This window comes from Abramis brama (genome assembly GCF_963993115.1).
Source record: "Abramis brama genome assembly, chromosome: 25".
Lineage (NCBI taxonomy): Eukaryota > Metazoa > Chordata > Actinopteri > Cypriniformes > Leuciscidae > Abramis > Abramis brama.
Window position 1 is genome coordinate 14,087,465 of NC_139987.1, and position 20,964 is coordinate 14,108,428.

Sequence of the window (20,964 nt, forward strand, 5' to 3'; positions counted from 1 at the left end):
AATAAAAAATCATTTAAAACAACAAAATCAAAGTAAAACGCTTGATGAAAAATATGAAATATTTTATTTAATTACCTGCTTGTTGTGTGACCATTAACTGAAATCAAAGAACTGTGAAAAATGTGTTGTTAAATTACTGAAATATTAACTTAAAAGCTCAGGGAGAACTTCAAGTAAATATTTTGACAACATGGTTTGGCTGACAAAAAAAAATGGGAATATAATACAATTTATGATTCTGAAAATGAATATTAATTAAATTTAAATGACAAAATAATTAACATTTTGATTTAAATATTTATTTACTCAATATTCAAGTAATTAAAAAAAACGCTCTCAAGACTCAGGGTCTACAAAGTAATTGGCTAAGGTGATAACCAAAAATAGCTGAGTAAATTGTCTACCACAATTGTGTTCACCACAGATGTCAAACTGGAACCATTCGTTCCAATTGTCTGGACTGCTTAGACCGAACGAACAGTGTCCAGGCCTTCATTGCACTTGAGGTATATTTGTAACACAGTTACAGTTGTTTTTACATTTTTCTTGTCTTTCATTTATTATATTATATAATATGTCTCTTTTTTTTTTTCCAGATGCTTCCAAAACAGTTGGAAGACATGGGTCTGACGGAGAAGCCTCAGCTGGTGGCTCGCTTTCAGGAGGTCTTCCGCTCAATGTGGTCCATCAATGGAGACTCCGTCAGCAAAATCTACGCAGGCACTGGCGCTCTGGATGGCAAGGCTAAGGTGCGTGTCAGCTTGTAACACATGCAAAGAATGCAGCACAAAAGGCAACGGAGAGCTGAAAATGGTCGTTTCTGTGCGATCTTCGCCCCTTAAAGTCCCCATGTAGTCAATAATTGTATCCCTTAAAACTCATCTTTGATTACCAACATGATATATTTATGTCATGCCTTAAAAGAGCTTGAATGTAACTCTACACCCTTGCCTCATTTAGTATACGTGGTTCTATGAATATGCAAATTAGCCCCGCCTCCACTCACTCACACCAGCTCAGAGATCCACTCGTTGACGTGATTGGTTACAAGGTAGTTTGTGACGTCAGAAACACTAGTGATTTCAAACCGCATTCTGTCTTTGGTTCACTGCTAGCCTGGCAAGCCAGACCTACATCAAGATGTTAGGTCTGGCAACTCACCATAGACACGGCTCAATCCGAGGGGCGGGATAAACGGCTGTCTTTCAAATTCCCTCTGCACGCAATAGGACAGCGCTTCAACCAACCAGAGCGTTTTCCCAACAGTGGAGCTAGTTGATAGATTCAACTTTTGCCATATCTGGCCGGCAAAAGTACGAACACATCTTCCTTTTTTTAAGAATGACTTAAGTGCCGTTCTTTGCTCTTTTCTCAAAGAAAAACTTAACTCCAAGTCCTCCAGAGTCGCGGCCAAAGCCAATTCGAGAGACTGTTCTCCAGCAGCAGCAGCCATAGCAGCCTTTGTTTTCAAGTAGCAGGGAACCGTCGCAACTCTGTCGTCATTATGTTAAGCCCGCCCCGCCTACTCTATACACGACGTGATTGGCCTGACCCAATTTAGGTTTTTGCAGCTCGAATGTCAATGGAGAGTTGCTAGACTACCCTGGCTGCAAAATACATTTTGCTGCCGCTAGGGTGCGTCTAGATTTCTAGGCTAGTTCACTGCAGTTTTAAGGAGAAAATACTCAGCAATGGTGTTGACTTGTGAATTTGCACATGGTTTGTAATTAAAACACCACAATAGACACATAGATATATAAACAACATTAAAAGCTTGATTTTCACCTCAGGGGGACTTCAAGTTTAGGTTGTCTTAACTCATGTGTCTACTGTTTTTTCTTGCTTTCCTATGGCTGTTCCTCTTCCTGTTTGGTAAGTTAACTGTAGCAAGTTGTGTCGATTTGAGTTGTGATGCTGTATTTATCTTTTCTTTTCTGCTCTGTTTTGTTTTGTGTCGTTTCTGTTGTGTTAATAGAGAGAGATTACTGAAGCTGGCAGTGCTGTCAACTTTAATAAGGCCTCTTTACAGACCGTAAACCATAAAAGCCTGTAAACCTCTCCCAGCTAGGCCTCAAACCTCAGGCTATATCTAGCTAATCACAGAAATTGTTTTATATAACAGGGCTCCAGTCTAACATTTGAGAGCAGTAGCACCGGTGCCACTAAGTTCTACAGATGATGGCACCAGCACCTGATTTGGTAGCGCTGGGGGCTGGGGGGATTTTTCATCATAAAGATAATTTAATCATAAAATTACTATTATTTTGCATTAATAAGTGCAGTAACTAATAATAGCGCATGCTTATTTCTTGGAAATGCACATTTGACAGTAAAGCGCTGAGCTTGAGTTGAGATGCTACTAAAATTTTAATATTTTTTTATTTTTGGTCATCACATTAAAAATAACATTTAAATTGGATATGTTGAGCTTTGCTAGAAAAAGTGTCACTCTCAAAATTTCACTTTCAAAAGGTTGTACGAACCCTGAAATGAATAATTTAAAAACATTCGACTGTTTCTGCCACAATACCATGGTTACAGTTAGCGTTAGTACATTAAATCCATAGTGAATGTTGGTGTTTTGTGTACTGAGAAACCTTCTTTAACTTGTTCGTTCATGGCACAATGCTTCTCCTGATTTCCACGTCAGTGTTGTTTGATCTGATATGGTTTATAACCGAGAATTCTGCACCGAATTTGAATGCTTCCCACTAGATCTCGCTGCGATGCTATTAATGCTGCGGCAAATTCAAATCCTTTCTCACTGGATCTCCCAGCGCAGTGTAGAAAAATGCGACCGTTCAGTCGCATCTGGATCCCTGTATAAGTTTTGCTCTGATGTTCGTTTGAATTTGTTTTGTTTTTCCAGCCCTTAACTGTTTTATATTAACTATTTAATTTATTTGTTTTTTCCCTGTAGGGTGGAAAGCTAAAAGACGGCGCTCGCTCAGTCACCAGAACCATTCAGAACAACTTCTTTGACAGCTCTAAACAGGAAGCCATTGACATCCTGAGGCTGGGCAGCACCCTCAACAGTGACCTGGCAGATAAAGCACGAGCCCTTCTCACAACCAGCAGCCTTTATGGTATGATTTACAACACCACACTCTAGAGTCCGAAATAAACCAGGGATCTGGGGGGAAAATGCCCGCGAAAATAAAAGATTTATTAAAAAGATTTTTGGAATGTGGGGATAAAAAATGCCCATGTAGTGAACATAAGTACCATTATTAGTTAATAATTATGGACATTTATTCAAATTATCAAGTGTTTATTGTACTATAATATGTTGTTATTTTGTGTTTTATGAGAATTTTACTTATTTTTTACATTTTTACTTAGGATTTACAATAATGTACAATTATATTTTTTTAATTATTATTTTATTTATATATATATATATATATATATATATATATATATATATATATATATATATATTATAAATGATATATTATGAATATACTAATATTATATAATTAATTATATAAATATATTCAATATTTAAAATACCTGGTAGATGCTTAATAGACTTTACTGTTTCAGGTTCAGTTGGTTACATTCAAACATGCTCTGCACCGTTTTTTTGTGTTTGTGGTCATGGTTTTTGGGATCCGTCTGCTGTAGTGGACTGATTTCATCGTGTGAATTTGGATCTGAATGAGTTTCCTCATGCTATTGTGCTAATCTGCGGCTCCCGTCTGCTTTGGGTGTGAGATTAGCTCTGAACAAGAGGACTAATGCTGTTATCTTTCTAACGGCTAACTGTTAACCTCTCTCTTCCCCCTCTCCCTTTCTTTTTCTTTTTCTCCTTAATGCTTACGATTTAAGTCTCTGAGCCCATTTTACAGTCAGGTACAGTATACACAGACCAGCCATAAATCCATAACTGTTTATGTTTCCATGTGTCATAAACTTTGTGTTTATTTTGGCGCCTCTGACATTGTACTGCGTGTTTTTATCTTTTTATCATCCTTTTAATTTTCTGTGTAGTCATGTTTTAAATACAACATTTAATTTTGTCCAACTTTCAAGGACAGAATTTAATCTGTCTCATAGTGGTTTGGTCAATGTCATATGTGTTATATTTTCTTTTGTGCGCTCTGGCCATTAGTTCCATGTCTAAGATATTATTTCATATCCAACTGTAGTACTCAATCATTTTAATGAAGGTTTTGATAAGAATTTGTCTTACTGTTTTTAGCATCTCCCAGAGTGCTTCTGGGCATGTGTCAGAACTACTACAAGTACACACGACCCAAGAAGATCAGAGTGTGTGTGGGTACATGGAACGTGAACGGGGGCAAGCAATTCCGCAGCATTGCGTTTCGTAACCACACACTTAATGATTGGTTGTTGGATGCTCCTAAGAAGGCCGGACATCCAGAATTCCAGGGTATGTGTTGATGCAAAGTCAGCGCAAATGATACTTCAAAGGGAAATGAGGTTGCTGTGTATTTAGAGAGGACCTATTATGCCCTTTTACAAAGTCTTGTATTTGGGGTCTTCTAGAATTATTTTTTATGCTTGAATGTTCAAAAAACACCTTATTTTTCACATATTTTGAATTGTTGCAGCACCTCTCTTCCCAGTCTGTCAGTAATGCTCGGTTTAGATCCTGTCTCTATGAAGCCCCTCCTTCTGAAAAGCGCAATGTGCTCTGATTGGTTGGCTGAATCAGGTAGTTGTGATTGGTCAACTGCTTTGCTCAGCTTTCGGAAATTTTACGGCCCTTACCATAAACGCATTATCTCTTGGATATGGCGACAACACCTCACCCCATTTTTTGCATATGCCTTGGCTACAATCGAGGCATTTCAGGGAGTTCAGAAACAGTGCATACTGATATAGAGAGTAACTATTGTAGTGGACGTTGCGCTTTGTAACTTTGCAGACCTTTTTCACGCTCAAACAGCAACATTACACATACAAAAAATTTGAAAATGTAAAAAAAGCATAATAGGTCCTCTTTAATATCTGTCAGTTAAATGACTAATGAAACTAGTGAAAAAATTTAGTGGCTTCTTATATCATAGTCTCGGTCTGTTTTGTCATGCAGATAGCAAATCCAACCCCGTGGACATCTTTGCTATCGGCTTTGAGGAAATGGTGGAGCTGAATGCTGGCAATATTGTCAGCGCAAGGTAAGAACTAACCTGACGTTAGAGATTTCAAAGTTCACCGGTTGTACTTGCATAATAAGCGGAAACAACATTTCCTGTGGTCAGTGGTTGGAATGTGCTACACAGTGATCATTTGTTTCAATCGGCATTTAAAGTTAAATATTTCTTTGTGATATCGTCATGCTCTTGTTCCTTTGAGAACTGTTTCACTTTTCTTTCTTGCCTGGCAGCACCACTAATCAGAAGCTGTGGGCTGCAGAACTGCAGAAGAACATCTCACGAGATCAAAGATACGTGCTGCTGGCCTCAGAGCAGCTGGTGGGTGTGTGTCTGTTCGTCTTCATACGCCCTCAGCATGCACCGTTCATCAGGTATGAGTACGATCATTTCAAGTATTTAAGAGGATTTAAATGACTTCTATGTTCTCATATTATGTGTTGCTGTTCTATAATAGGGACGTTGCTGTTGATACAGTGAAGACTGGCATGGGCGGGGCCACTGGTAATAAAGGAGGTGTGGCTATTCGCATGCTCTTCCACACAACTAGCATCTGCTTCGTGTGCTCACATTTTGCCGCTGGCCAGTCACAGGTCAAAGAGAGGAACGACGACTACAATGAAATCGCACGCAAACTGACCTTCCCTATGGTAATCATTTATGATGTAAAAATGTGTTACTTCTGTTCAGGTTATGATCACCTTCTTCTTCTTTTTATAATAATAATAATAATATTAGTAGTAGGGCTGTCAAAATTACCACATTAACGCATGAGATAATTTTTTTCAGTTTAACACGTTAAAAATATTTAATGCAATTAACGCAGCATCTGTTTTTTCGTCATCCTTTGGTTAGCATTACATTATGTGATCACGCTCTTATTCATGCAAATGCTTTTAAACCATTCCAGCATGACAAAACAAAGAAGAGAACTAAGTGTGGTACAGGCGTCCTGTCTGTGAATCTCCTTTCTGTGGAGATTCACACTCAACTCACGCGCACAGAAAGCTGCTTCAGACAGTGCGCCGGTTCTCTTTCACGCTTGAAAAAACACCACCACAAACGTATGCCAAAATGGCCGTTTTGTCGAGTATCCTCGTAAGCACAGTCTTAAATTAGTTGAATGAAGTATTAAATGAACATAAAACGTTGTCAGAAAATGGATGTCAGCTTCATGTGTGTGACGCATCAGGTTTTAAAGTGACAGTAGCCTCATAAACCTGCTGCTGTCTATCATGTTAATCAAAGAACAAAAGAATAATAGAAAACTTTATTTTTTACACTTTTTTTAGCTTTAATAAAAATGAATCTATATTTAATTTATAAATGATGCAGTGAAGATTGTGAAGTGTTTGATAACTTTATTTAATTTCTGGATATTTCCTACCTGTTAGATCAAATATTTAAAATATACTGTCTTTATGTTGTTTCTACATTAATTTGGAGATTAAATGTGAAATTATTACAATATAAAAATATATTAAAAACTTAAAATGTTAGGTACGATTAATTACAGAAAAATGTACAATTAATTAGTTCATTTTTTAATCGATTGACAGCACTAATTAGTTGTTGTATTCATATTTTAAGTACATAATGAACTATTAACAATATATTATTTATATTTATTTTTATATAATATAAATAATAAAAACAATAATAATATTGTTTATTATATAGTAATATTGCTGTTATTAGTAATATTAAATAAAGAATAATAAATATTAATATAAATATACATTTATTATTTATGTATTTTTTTTATATAATAGAAATACCCAAAAAAATTAAATATTTATCATTAATAAATGATAATATAGTATTATTATTTAATTATGAATATTTTTTATTTGTATTATGTTTTAGGGTCGTCTCCTTTACTCCCATGATTATGTATTCTGGTGTGGAGATTTCAACTACCGAATAAATATTCCTAATGAAGAGGTGAAGGAGCTGATCAGACAGCAGAATTGGGATTCACTGATCGGTGGAGATCAACTGGTGGAGCAGAAGAATGCTGGACAGGTATTTTAGGGGGGGGGGGGGAACAGCTATATCAGCAGTGCATTATTTTTTTATATATTTTTTTTACATTTCAGAACATTTTTTTTATTACTTTATTTATATTCCAGGTTTTCAAAGGCTTTATTGAAGGGAAGCTGGATTTTGCCCCCACTTACAAATATGACCTGTTTTCGGAGGACTACGACACCAGTGAGAAGTGCCGCACACCGGCCTGGACTGACCGTGTGCTGTGGAAGAGAAGAAAGTGGAACTTTGATAGAACTGGTGAGAATTTAATTCAAAATATATCCTTAACCAACAACCAAATTTTAAATGCAGTATAAAACAGCTTATGTAAGTTGAAGTTTAAAATTTCACTAAATCTGTCTGTGTGTGTTACAGCGGAAGAATTGGAGTTGAATGTAGTAGGAGCCCCAGTGAGTGAGGAAGATCAGTACCCATGGAGCCCTGGAGAGCTCAAGTACTATGGTAGAGCAGAGCTCAAAACCTCTGATCACAGGTGAGAGAGACTAAAGCCAGAAAGCCAACTTTCAGGATTTACACTGACAACATGCTTAGTGCCATCCAGTGGGCCTCAGAGGTACAGCAGGAGGCTGTCCATTAATGTTTTTTTATTGTCAGTAATTGTTCAAATATAAAAATTCAAGTCTATCTTTGTTCTTAATACCACAATGATCAGGATTGGACAGTTAAATCACATTGTGGACCGCAGTTCTATTTCCATTAACATTTGTCTCTCAAAAGGCCTGTGGTGGCCATCATAGACATGGACGTACTTGAGGTGGACCCAGAGGCCAGACATCAGGTGTATAAGGAGGTGATCGCCCTGCAGGGTCCACCTGATGGAACCATCCTCGTCTCTCTCTGCTCTTCTGGTCCTGATGACTACTTTGATGATGCTTTGATCGACGACCTGTTGGACAAGTTTGCTCATTTTGGCGAGGTTATTCTTATCAGGTAAGAATTGTTTGCATATATAATTAAATTATTATTATATTTGATTGTTATATACACTAATTAAATGTATTAAATACTCATTAATTTGATGAAAAGTGACAGTTAAGACATTTTATTATTTTCTTTTGGGGTGACAGAAAAAATATTTTCTGTCCATCCTCAAAAATATTAAAGGGATAGTTCACCCAAAAATTCAGTCAATATTTACTCACCCTCATGTTGTTCCAAACCGGTATAATTCTTACTTCTGTTGGCTACCGTCAACCAGACAGTTGACAGAAGCCATTGACTTCCATAGTATTTATCATAGTTTTCTTAAGATGGAATTCAATGGGGTCCATCAACTGTCTGATTACCACCATTCTTTAAAATATCTTATTTTGTGTTCAACAGAAGAAAAGATACTCATACAGGTTTGGAAAAACTTGAGGGTGAGTAAATGATGACAGAAGTTTTATTTTTGGGTGAACCATGGGAAAAAAGCAGAAAAAACAAACCTTTTCCAAAATTGATAATAATAAGAAATGTTTCTTGAGCACCAAATCAGCAGATTATTATGATTTCTGAAGGATCATGTGAATTCAGCTTTGCCATCACAGGAATAAATTACAATTTTAAAATATATAGAAACAGTTATTTTAAATTCTAATAATATTTCTGTATTTTTCTGTTTTTACTATTTTTGATTAAATAAATGCCACCTTGGTGAGCATAAGAAACATAAAAAATTCTTACCGACCCCAAACTTTAGAGCAATTTTTTATTTTTTTTCCTGAACAGGTTTGTTGAAGAGAAAATGTGGGTGACATTTTTGGAGGGGTACTCGGCACTGGCAGCTCTGTCTTTGAGTGCCTCTACTGTAAGTGACTCTACTGTACAATAAGTTTCATTATTAAAAAAAAAAGAACATTTACATGCAGAAATGCATTATATTGTATCATAATAATGACAGGTAATCTAATCGTCCCTCATTATGTCCATATGCAGGTGAATGGAAAGACCATAGACATCCGTCTGAGGAGTCCTGGTTGGATAAAGAGTCTAGAGGAAGAAATGAGTGTGGAGAGAATCTGCGGCAGCATCCCAACGTCCTCTAGCTCCACTCTGCTGGCAGAAAACTCTGACATGGGTGAAGAGTATGATATGGAAGGTATGGCATCTGTTTGGGTTACATGGTTCCAAAATGCAACATGAACCAATGGAAATACGGGACAGCGTGGAGTTCCATTTTTACTGCTGTGTCGACAGGTGATGTGGACGAGGAGGTTGAGGATATCTTACCCCAGCACCTGCAGCCTGGAGCGGGCATGGATCTAAGCTCATCCCCAAACCCATCCCCACGCAGCAGCCCCTGCCCCTCTCCTACCCATGGAGAGCCTGCGCCCCCCATCCGGCCCAGCAGAGCCCCCCCACGCACAGCTGGACCACCACAGGGTAGTGCTAATATTTGACTCTACTCAACATTGACCAACCCATATGTGTTTATATCAGGTTTTTTTTGGTTTTTTTGTCCTTTCCACAGTTCAGAATTTTGGGGTCAGTAAGATTTTTATTTTTAAAATAAATTAATACTTTTATTCACTAAGGATGCATTAAATTGATCAAAAGTGACAGTAATTTTTTCTGAAGGATCATGTGACAATGAAAACTGGAGTAATGATGCTTAAAATTCAGATTTGGCATCACAGGATTAAATGACATTTTAAAATATATTAAAAAAGGAAACTTTTATTTTAAATTGTATTAATATGTAACAATATTATTATATCCATCCACAATATATTTTAGATCAAATAAATGCACCCTTGGTGAGCATACGAGACTTTTTTCAAAAACATAAAAAAAAATCTCATGACCCCCAAATCATGTAACTATGTATATATATATATATATATATATATATATATATACAGTGAGGAAAATAAGTATTTGAACACCCTGCTATTTTGCAAGTTCTCCCACTTAGAAATCATGGAAGGGTCTGAAATTGTCATCGTAGGTGCATGTCCACTGTGAGAGACATAATCTAAAAAAAATCCAGAAATCACAATGTATGATTTTTTGTTAACATTGTTAACATTTGGTACAGTAGCCTTTGTTTGCAATTACAGAGGTCAAACGTTTCCTGTAGTTTTTTCACCAGGTTTGCACACACTGCAGGAGGGATTTTGGCTCACTCCTCCACACAGATCTTCTCTAGATCAGTCAGGTTTCTGGGCTGTCGCTGAGAAACACGGAGTTTGAGCTCCCTCCAAAGATTCCCTATTGGGTTTAGGTCTGGAGACTGGCTAGGCCACGCCAGAACCTTGATATGCTTCTTACAGAGCCACTCCTTGGTTATCCTGGCTGTGTGCTTCGGGTCATTGTCATGTTGGAAGACCCAGCCTCGACCCATCTTCAATGCTCTAACTGAGGGAAGGAGGTTGTTCCCCAAAATCTCGCAATACATGGCCCCGGTCATCCTCTCCTTAATACAGTGCAGTCGCCCTGTCCCATGTGCAGAAAAACACCCCCAAAGCATGATGCTACCACCCCCATGCTTCACAGTAGGGATGGTGTTCTTGGGATGGTACTCATCATTCTTCTTCCTCCAAACACGTTTAGTGGAATTATGACCAAAAAGTTCTATTTTGGTCTCATCTGACCTCATGACTTTCTCCCATGACTCCTCTGGATCATCCAAATGGTCATTGGCAAACTTAAGACGGGCCTTGACATGTGCTGGTTTAAGCAGGGGAACCTTCCGTGCCATGCATGATTTCAAACCATGACGTCTTAGTGTATTACCAACAGTAACCTTGGAAACGGTGGTCCCAGTTCTTTTCAGGTCATTGACCAGCTCCTCCCGTGTAGTTCTGGGCTGATTTCTCACATTTCTTAGGATCATTGAGACCCCACGAGGTGAGACCCTCCCCCCAGTCTGAGGGAGATTGACAGTCATGTTTAGCTTCTTCCATTTTCTAATGATTGCTCCAACAGTGGACCTTTTTTCACCAAGCTGCTTGGCAATTTCCCCGTAGCCCTTTCCAGCCTTGTGGAGGTGTACAGTTTTGTCTCTAGTGTCTTTGGACAGCTCTTTGGTCTTGGCCATGTTAGTAATTGGATTCTTACTGATTGTATGGGGTGGACAGGTGTCTTTATGCAGCTAACGACCTCAAACAGGTGCATCTAATTTAGGATAATAAATGGAGTGGAGGTGGACATTTTAAAGGCAGACTAACAGGTCTTTGAGGGTCAGAATTCTAGCTGATAGACAGGTGTTCAAATACTTATTTGCAGCTGTATCATACAAATAAATAGTTTAAAAACAATATATTGTGATTTCTGGATTTTTTTTTTAGATTATGTCTCTCACAGTGGACATGCACCTACGATGACAATTTCAGACCCCTCCATGATTTCCAAGTGGGAGAACTTGCAAAATAGCAGGGTGTTCAAATACTTATTTTCCTCACTGTGTATATATATGTATGTGTATATGTATGTATATATGTATTTACAAGCATCAGTAAAGTAAAAGAGCAAAAAATATATATCTTAATATTTAAATTCCCTTCCAGAAGACCAAAAATTCCAGTACATTAATTTTCCTTTGTTTTTACACTGCGAAAAGGAGGATTAAGCCCAGCATCCATTATAAGGGAACTGGCAGGTAAAGAGTGCTGTTTCAGATATGTTGCTGATGTGCTTCAATGGTTCCTGAGCTCTTAGAGTGTGTGTGTCTCAAGGCTTCGATGTGGTTTGCAGTGCTGTGGGCTGAGCTAAATCTCTCAGGCTGTTGTTTTGATGATGAGATGTGTTTTTATTTCATTTTATTTTTTTTTGCTCAGGTTCTCCAGTTGATGGTCAGCCAGCTGGAGCTCCTTCATCACAGGGGCTAGAGCCAAAACGCGCCCCTCCTCCACGCCCCAATGCCCGACCAGCCCGACCTGCACCTCCACAGCGCCCACCGCCACCCTCAGGTACAGCTATGAAATCTTTGTTCATTTTTACACAGGCATGACAAGTTAAACCCAAATGAGACAAGTTTTTCCTGGGATTGAAACGCCCAAACAAATGTGTTCAATTCATTATAAATAATATGTTTTCACTGTTTTTCATTGGCATTTTACAATGGTTCTAAAGGAGGCTCTACTACACCTGTTAGGAAAGATTCAGCAGGTAATGCTGTACATAATGTTGTGATTTGGTTAGTTAGTTGGCCTAGATATTAAAAGTGTCTGGCTAACCTTTTCGAATGTAATGCACTATGATGCAGTTCTGTGTTCTGTTTGGTAGTGTTTCATATGCTTTTCTTGAGCCTCGTTGTAATTTTGGCTTTTTGTTGTTTTGTAAAAATCAAGTTTGCACTGTAAATGTTTTTGCAACTGTATTTTTGTTCATGATGTCATTTTTCTGGAAAAAAATTGAATTTTCTTTCAAAGGCTTTGCTGAGCCTCTCAATCTAGAGTTTGATCTGACTGAATATGAAGGTAATTTCTGAAAGAAATTTAGATTTTTAGAAGATTCTTGCAGTGTTCGTCCTTGTGTATGGTGACCTCCTGGTCAGTTGAGACCTCCTGCACTTGCTAATAGAAATAGACTAATTTATGTGGGGCAGGGGTGTTCAAGTCAACCATTTCGCAGTGCATGAAGTCTCAGTTGTTCCAATGATTTTGATTTTAGTTTTCGAGTGTGAAGTGCTGGGTTGAATTAGGTGAATTAGCTTTTGTAATTGAATAGAGAAAGAAAGAAATGATCTCTCCATCAGGTAAGGAGTCTGTTTGGTCAAATATATTTTCTCCCTAGCTGAAGGCTGTAATGTGCTACAAAACTAATTTTGAATAATTCCAAACTTTTTAATAACTTTTCCCCTCATGCTGACAAAAGGACAAAAAAGCCCAGCATTAGCACGTGCAGATGCATCTGGTGAGTTCTTGTCTCGCTCATCTGTGACAGAAAATTTAATTGACGGACATATTTGGGCCTTTATCATGCCATGATTTTGCAAGCCTCGGGCTAGTTTTAACAAAATAGAGCTCAAAAAGTTAGTTGACGTTCTTGACAGGAGCGGCTTTCTTTTAAGGCATCTGTTTAAGTTTAATCTTCCATCATCAGTTTTGTAGTATAGACTAATTGACTGGCATTTGAATTGGACCTGAAGTTCAAAACATAGATTTTCTGATATTTTCACAAACATATTTTCTATAACTATTACTGAATGTTTGATTATGGCATCGGCTGTTTTTCAGGTCGAGGTCAACCAACTGGATCAGCCCCTGGAGGCGCCCCAAGGCCGGTGGGTGGGCTAATTGACATGAATATTATTAAAAAAGGAGAAAAATAAGATGTATATCGTGCTAAAAATTATGATTTTGCTTTAGATTCCACCTCGAGCAGGAGTTATCAGTGTCCCTCCTCAGGCTAGACCTCCTCCTCCTGCTCATCCCGGGGCCCCCAGACCCATAGCAGAGGTGCATCCTGGGGCCCCTCGACCATCACCTGATAATCACCCCGGAGCACCAAGACCCACTGCTGAACCCCAAAGCAAGCCATCCGAGCTGCCTCTGGGTTCGTTAAACTCTTCTAATTACCTATTCATTTTACTTTTATATTATAATTTTTGTATATACATTTCTTATTGAAGTGCAGCCCCTATTTGCTTTCTTGAATATTACTTTTCATGCAGTGTGTAATATAGCTGTTTGTGTATGTAAAAGGTCTGCAGTATTAAAGATTAAAGTGCACAACAAATAAAGTCTCCTAAAAGAAAGAACCGATTCTGAATTGCATAATGAGTCATCAGCAATTCCAGTCTCGCTTCCTGTTACATGCCTAAGTAACAATGCAACAAATTGGCATAATGCCAGCCTATGGTCCGCGAATAATGTCTACTTTGACTCGCCCTCAAACACTGTTGTTGCTGCTGCAGCCTGAAAGAGTTTGGTTTTTGTTGTCGACATGTTGAGAAGCCGCTGTTTTCTGTGGTGGGAATCCACATTGCATGCACTTCAGAAGGATGATGACTCGCACTGGGATTGATACAGAAAAACCAACGCCAACGTTACTGTTCGTATCACTGTGTATCAAGTGCTGAGGAAGTCTCCGGAGCTGAAATTCAGATATGATAATAGGCGTTTCGTTTCTGACATAAGCTGAAAGCTATAGACCAATCACAACAGACTGGGCCATCCGACCAATAAGAGCAGAGTAGGCTCGCGGAAAGTAGGGGTTTAGAGAGACTGAATCTTCTAACCGTTTCCAGACTCTTTGAGAAACGAGGTGATGTCCAATGAATATCATGAGAAAATTAAAGTGTTTTTTGACCTTGGATGCAAGAACCTTTAAAATAGCCCAATAGGGGCACTTTAATTTAGTATTTAAAACTGTATAATTTTATATGAGATTTTATACAAAATTGAGATATATGTTATGTATGTGTGTATGTTTTAAAAGTTTAACCAATCTTTAACCATCTACTGTGTGTCTGTCTTTCAGGTCCACCCCCCACACTGCCAGGTCCCATGAGACCTCAGATGATATCACCCATGCAGCCTCAGTCTATGTCACCAGTGCAGCCTCCTGTCCAAGCCCAGCTCCCTCTACCAATGCAGCCCACTTTCCCTGCCCCTCTAGTGCCTCAGCCGGCCTCCCAAGCACCTGCTGGAGCCGCTGCCGCCCCTCAGCCCGGACTGGCATCTCCCAAGCCTCCACCCCGGAGCCGGTCCGCTCACACACTGCCACCTGAGTCTGCTCCTCCTCCTCCTCCTACAACCCAGGTTAGTCCTCTTTCTCTACTCACTTTTGCATGGATGTCAAGATCATAAGCTCTATATTTAATTGTGATAAAGATCAACACTCTTTCAAAGATGCAAAGACCCACAAGATTCAAAAATTACAAAAACGTGTTCACATCCTAAACCCAAGCCGGGCTCAGGTGCAAGACAAAAAAGATAGCATGTATATGTATATGTATATGTATATGTATATGTATATGTATATGTATATGTATATGTATATGTATATGTATATGTATGGAGCTGTAACTTCAGTGTGCAGACATAATTTTTTCCTTTCTAAGGACCCACAAGATCCCATCCTGGGGTTAATAAGGCCTCTTCCAGATAATCCAAGGCCTCTTCCTCTTCCTCTTTCTTTTTTTACTTTTCTAGTTATAACGACTTTGTTCAGGTGGTTCTCATAGTCATGTTTCGCTCTTCTTGATGCATGTGTCTTTCTCTTTCACTAGCAGGAGCAATCCTCAGGTTGACAGGTACTGGATTAAGTAATTTCTAGTATTTCCGTTGTCTTCATGGCACCATAGCCTGTAGTCACGATGTATGGGGTGCTCATACATATAGGATCCTCCATGTTATAGTTGGTTTTTCCCCTTTCCATCTTTAATTTTACCTTTTTTTTATTTTGAATGTCAGAAAATTATAATGTAAAACTTAACTTGAACCCCTTGATAATATTGTATATATAAAAAAATGGTTTATCAAGTTTTTCCAACAGGGGGGTTCAAGGAAAGTGTCATCCAGTATTTGTTGTGGGTATTGTTTGTTTTTAATCTGTGATATCTGTTATAATTGTTTTCATTGTTTCTTGGACAAGGTTAAGCAATTCTAGTAGACTTGCACACTAATCATATTTGTCTTTTTTGTTTTATAATGCTGGTTTTTGTTTTATAATAGACTTTAATAAAACAGTATTAGGATCTTTTAGTTTTTGATTTATGTTGATGTCGGTCATTGCACCATTTATGTTTTAACCAACAAGTCATCATGATTTTTATCAAACATTGTAACAAACACAATGTTTAAAATGAAAAGTCAACATGAATCAACATGGGTTTTCAACTCTTTTTACATCTGTAATAATGAAACAGGATATTAAAAGGTGCATTCAGTAATTTGGTACTAATTTAATGAATTACTATCTGTTTAACCTAAAATAAGTGCATTTAATTTTTACGACTTGAGGGAAATTAGAGTTATATTTAAATAAAAAGAAGTAACATTTTTACTGTTCTGGGTCATAAATGACCCCCAACATTTGGGCTATTATTTAGCAGCTTAGGAGGGGTAAATGAGATCTAAATAATCTAAAGTCCCCCAAAGTTATTAGCCCCTTTTGCATTGGGTAGTTCTAGGAACTAGCCAGGGTGGTTCCCCGAGAACTAAATGTTCCCCTAGGGTCATGGTTTGTTCCTGGTTGCATTCGCACCGCCAGTAGTAACTCTCAAGTGATGTATACCACGCTTGTTGTTGGGACTTTTATTTTGACAGCACTGAGAACGCCAGAGCCTGAGCACACGGCACTCATATTCTCCGTCTTCATTTGTTTACGATTTGTTTAACAGTTCTGTCTAATACATTATAAAGAAAGTAGACAGTATATGAAAAAGTATAAGCATTTGCCGTGTGGTTGATGCCCAATGTCGCTAGCTGAGCAGAAATACATAATCATGTTTCTCTTGGTCCCCTCAAAGTTGCATTGGATTTTCTCCTTAAGGTTAAGAGGCCCATCTATCACTGTTGTTCTGCACTTTGTTCATAGAGTTAGTTTGTGGAGTAAATATATAGGCTATAATCTGTGAGTGTACACAGCTTTTTTTAAATGGCGGTTGCAGTTGTTTTGCGTGCGTTCGGCCAATCAGTGTACATGTACGTCACTGATAGTTCCTATTGTGCTGGGTTAGACCCTACTCTGAAGTAGGAGCTAAATGAGTTCTCCAAAAGGCGTTCCTGGAACTAAAATCGTTCCCAGTTCCTGCAGTGTGAACACGCCAAAAAGCGGATACTGCTGCCATTAGTTCTAGGAACTATGAAAAAGTTCCTCCAGTGCAAAAGCCCCCATTGTTACTATTTCAGTGAAGTTAGTGTTATGACATTTCATAAAACACACAGTAAGATACACTCTTACTGTTCAAACAGCCAAGGTGTGACCATTTAAAAAAATAAAAATTCCCAACAAATTTAATACATTCAAATCTGATTTCATGTTGACTTTAAAACTCCAATATGTTCTAGCTTCTCATCATGTCATAAGTTTGATTTATGTGTTTTTCTTTCCCCAGGCCAAGGACATGAATGGAGTCCAAAGAGAAGCACAATGGAAACTAGACCCCTTTGACATGCTTAACAGCCAGTCCCTCTTCCAGAACGCATCGTTCTCCGCTTCCCTCCCTCGTTCCTCATCCTCATCCACCACCTCCCCTTCTTCTTCTTCCTCTACGTTACCCAGCTCCCTCTCCCTATTCTCGTCTCCAGACACCAGTAACGCTCCATGTCTCCTGTCTCCACCCGTCACCTCGCGCAGCAAATCCCAGGAGTCCCTCCGTTCATCCCCTAGTCCGTTCCTCGCTGACGCCCAACCCAGACCCAACAGCACAAACCCTTTCACCGGCAACCTGCTGTCCTCCCCTCGCCGATCACTCACACCCGATTTCTACACCCAGCATCAGGCCCAAGCGGCCAAGCCTGACCTGCACAGGGCCATGTCGGCTGTGGTGCACAGTTCCACTCTTCCAACATCTTTCTCCAGACAACAATCCTTAGTTCCTGCTACAGCAGCAGCCCCAACCAAACAGACCCAAAAGTGGGTCACCTTTGATGACGATTCAGACTTTTTAAGAAAGGCTCCGTCCGCAGTTGGGACCGGCCCGCCACTTATACCCGCAGCCTCATCCCTTCCCTTCCCACAACCCACGAGCAGCTTCTCCAGCTCAGGCTTTGACTTCCTTTTAAGAAAGGCTCCATCTGCAGCTGGGACCGGCCCGGCACTTATACCCGCAGCCTCATCCCTTCCCTTCCCACAACCCCAGAGCAGCTTCCCCAGCTCGGGCTTTGACATGGACAGCAACTGGGTGTCGCTTCCCACCTCTACGTTCCCCACAATCCCCCCTCCGATCCCAACCAGGACTAATACCAGCATCAAAAACGCCCACATCCCTTCCAGAAACGAATTCACAGAGAGATGATACAGCGGAGAACATGTATGTAAAATATGGAGAAAATATTATTGTGTATCTATACGTGTATGGTTTGTATAAAAGTGCGGTGGTGGAAATGTTGACCTGTTTGTACAAAAGAAAGAAATCTGGCTGTTTATTTTAGCCCAATGCAGATAGGAAACCAAGACGAATTCAAGCAGATCGGTATGGTTTTTTAGATTTTAAAATAATGGTCAGAGAACCTGTCATTTGCATATTAACCTGCATAGACATATACACACACATGTGTGTAAAATTGTACAATTCAATGGCCAGATATTAAACATTTAGCCCGCAAATCATTCAGCATCAAACTACATGTTAATCAGATGTAAAAAATGTACAAATATTAAATTATATATCTTGTTGCATTTTCATTGTTTACTCACCTTCATGTCAGAAAACACAAGATGATGTTTTGGAGGAAAAAAAAAATGTGTCCATTCAATGGATCTCAATGGGGTTGTTTTGGACCCCAATGACTTGCATAATACGCACAAAACCATTTTTCAAAGTATGTTCCACAGAAGAAAGCAAGTCAAACAGCATTGTAAAGACATAAGGTGAGTAAATGATGATAGATCTTTCACTTTTTGCTGAAATATCCCTTTATTCTGTATCCCAATTCAAATAAGAAAAACGTATCATCAAACGCACATATTTAAAATGCCTGGCTGTGTCCGACCTGTTCTACACCGTCATATCCGTTAAATGGGCTTGTCAGTGAGCAAAGATATTTTTTGATGTTTATCTCATTATGAATGTATCTCTCACCAGTTTCTATTGCCTATGTTAAGATTCAGAGTGTGATGTGTGCAGTACAGTTGCTGTGCTTTTCTGCATACTCAAATCGAGGGTCTAATTTTTACGAGTCTACACACAAAAGACCCCCTCCCACCCCATGCATCGTGTAGCACGACCAATGTGCTTAGCTTGTCAAAATATATCCTCTATACATATTCATAGTGATTATATGTCTTCCTAGTGGGGAAAAAAAATTAAAGTAGGTCTGAATTGTGTTTATATTTGCAGCATATACATGCCATATCTAAAGTGCACTGAAGAGCTCGGTCCTCTAGGCGTTCAAACGCAAAAGTTTGAGATGTTACGTTTGCGTGGAGAGGGCGAGTGAGGGTCACAGTGGCCCTCTCATTCATCGACAATGTATATACACGTGCTTTCAGTCTCCTCTGATCCAAAGCTCTTGACAGAAATGCTGTATTAAACAAATGTGTAGTGTGTGTGTGTGTTTGATTTGGTGGGTTCCTCCCTCAGGATGTCGGTCATGCTTTCTTTAGTGCAATGTGTACTTATTCGCTCAATGATATATTATTTTTTTATTTTCGGTGAACAGGTTGTGGATAAATCTATTTATTGTTGTGCGGAGGAATACTGTGCTGTGTTTTGGAGTGTGACGTCTGTTTCTGTGTACTTTAGCTGTTAGTGTGAGTGCGCTTGAGTGTTTGCGTCGTCATGATGAGGGATTCTGATATCTTTGTTATAAGTCATTATAGCATTATGTCTTCAAACTGTTTTAGTGGAATATATTTGTTATGGTATGAAGTATGGTGTAATGTTGAGGGGAAGACAGACTGTTAAATGAACACACAGATTGATTATGAATGCCATAATATTTAAAGCTACCATCCTATGTTGTTTAATAATGCCTTAGACATTTTGAATTAAGTGTTTATTGGATTCTTATTGGATAAATGGTTCAGCCTCAGTTGTTTTTGTTGATTGTATAGCATTCTGGACTGTGTAATGATGCATTATGGGTGAATGGTCAGCCTTCAGGCACTGGCATTTTATGTGTGCAGTTGGTTTACTCATATTATGCAGGTTTTTAAATGTCCTTCAAGGGCATAGTGAAATGATTCAGTCTTGGTTAAAGTGTAGGTATTTCAGGAAAGCAGTATTTTACTTGTACTTTTGTTCCTTGTTTACATTTTAGGTACACATTTAACATCTGCACAGTTGTTCAAATGTTCTCCTGGGATGTGTTGAGCAACATATTTTGGCTTTGAGCTTACAGATATATTTTTGAACCTGGAAAGCACTGAAAAGTTTGTCTCCATTTGTGGTTTGGTTGAGGAAGGGGTCAGAAGAAAGCCAGCCAGCAAGATTATGTGTACTAATGCATGAGAAATCCATTCCAAAATGCATTCCAAAGCACTAACTGTGAACATCTCCAGAATAAAGAGAAGTATCAGGTTATGGATAATAAACTATATCTATTTTTCTTTTGATGCCTGATAAACACAATGTAACCACTTAACATTCAAAGGCATTAGAAGTGATTTGTTCAGGTGTTCTGTATGTAATGGAAGCGTTGAACCTGACATTGCCAGCGCTAGTTATTAAAAAGAAGCAAGATTTTATAGGAATTAACTCCTTTTGTGAAGTTAACGTTCCATTGTAGCTTTTAGCCCAGTAGTGAACAAAAGTCTGTGGTATTAACCTTATATGTATGTATACACAACCAACAAAACTGCAATTCAGTAACGAGTACTCGATCTGTAATTTAAGTGCACATCAAAAGTGCACATTTATGTATGGAGCAATTGATGTTGTATGTATGCAATAATAAATGTAATTCAACATGAATCGTACTGTTATTATTGGATGCATCAGATCTTATTACATGACAAAGTATTTCAAAAGTGTGTATATATATATAATGCAATATATTACTGCAAAGCTTTTATGAGTATCTGTTTTCTTGTGAAATGTTTTGGAGTGTTTATTTAATGTTGGTTGTTCGAAATGTGCAAAATCACACAAATCGAGTGTGTGTACATAAACTTTTAATAACAGTTGTAAAAATTCGAAAATTATTTTAAAAAATCAAGCTCATATTACTTAGCTTGACCTCCCGAAGTTTATTAT

General features: G+C 38.5%; 1 protein-coding gene across 10 annotated transcripts in view; it reads left to right on the forward strand.

The window, feature by feature from the left end:
- synj1 (synaptojanin 1) overlaps positions 1–20,682 on the forward strand; it is a 28,821-nt gene extending 8,139 nt beyond the window's left edge. The window contains exons 10-32 of one of the 10 annotated variants that reach the window (XM_084103781.1): positions 425–506; positions 597–749; positions 2,921–3,086; positions 3,832–3,855; positions 4,205–4,396; positions 5,060–5,144; positions 5,354–5,494; positions 5,578–5,770; positions 6,987–7,145; positions 7,253–7,409; positions 7,527–7,644; positions 7,890–8,102; positions 8,883–8,961; positions 9,090–9,252; positions 9,351–9,536; positions 11,933–12,064; positions 12,228–12,263; positions 12,972–13,010; positions 13,334–13,380; positions 13,466–13,652; positions 14,580–14,860; positions 15,331–15,354; positions 17,161–20,682. In XM_084103781.1, coding sequence (XP_083959907.1) covers positions 425–506; positions 597–749; positions 2,921–3,086; positions 3,832–3,855; positions 4,205–4,396; positions 5,060–5,144; positions 5,354–5,494; positions 5,578–5,770; positions 6,987–7,145; positions 7,253–7,409; positions 7,527–7,644; positions 7,890–8,102; positions 8,883–8,961; positions 9,090–9,252; positions 9,351–9,536; positions 11,933–12,064; positions 12,228–12,263; positions 12,972–13,010; positions 13,334–13,380; positions 13,466–13,652; positions 14,580–14,860; positions 15,331–15,351 — 2,854 coding nt within the window. In that variant the 3' untranslated portion in view covers positions 15,352–15,354; positions 17,161–20,682. Of the gene's footprint in view, positions 1–424; positions 507–596; positions 750–2,920; positions 3,087–3,831; positions 3,856–4,204; positions 4,397–5,059; positions 5,145–5,353; positions 5,495–5,577; positions 5,771–6,986; positions 7,146–7,252; positions 7,410–7,526; positions 7,645–7,889; positions 8,103–8,882; positions 8,962–9,089; positions 9,253–9,350; positions 9,537–11,715; positions 12,065–12,227; positions 12,264–12,971; positions 13,011–13,333; positions 13,381–13,465; positions 13,653–14,579; positions 14,861–15,330; positions 15,355–17,160 lie in introns of those variants that run through there. The other 9 variants (XM_084103774.1, XM_084103782.1, XM_084103776.1 and 6 more) reach the window with 9 other exon arrangements.
- The last annotated feature ends 282 nt before the right edge of the window (positions 20,683–20,964 follow it).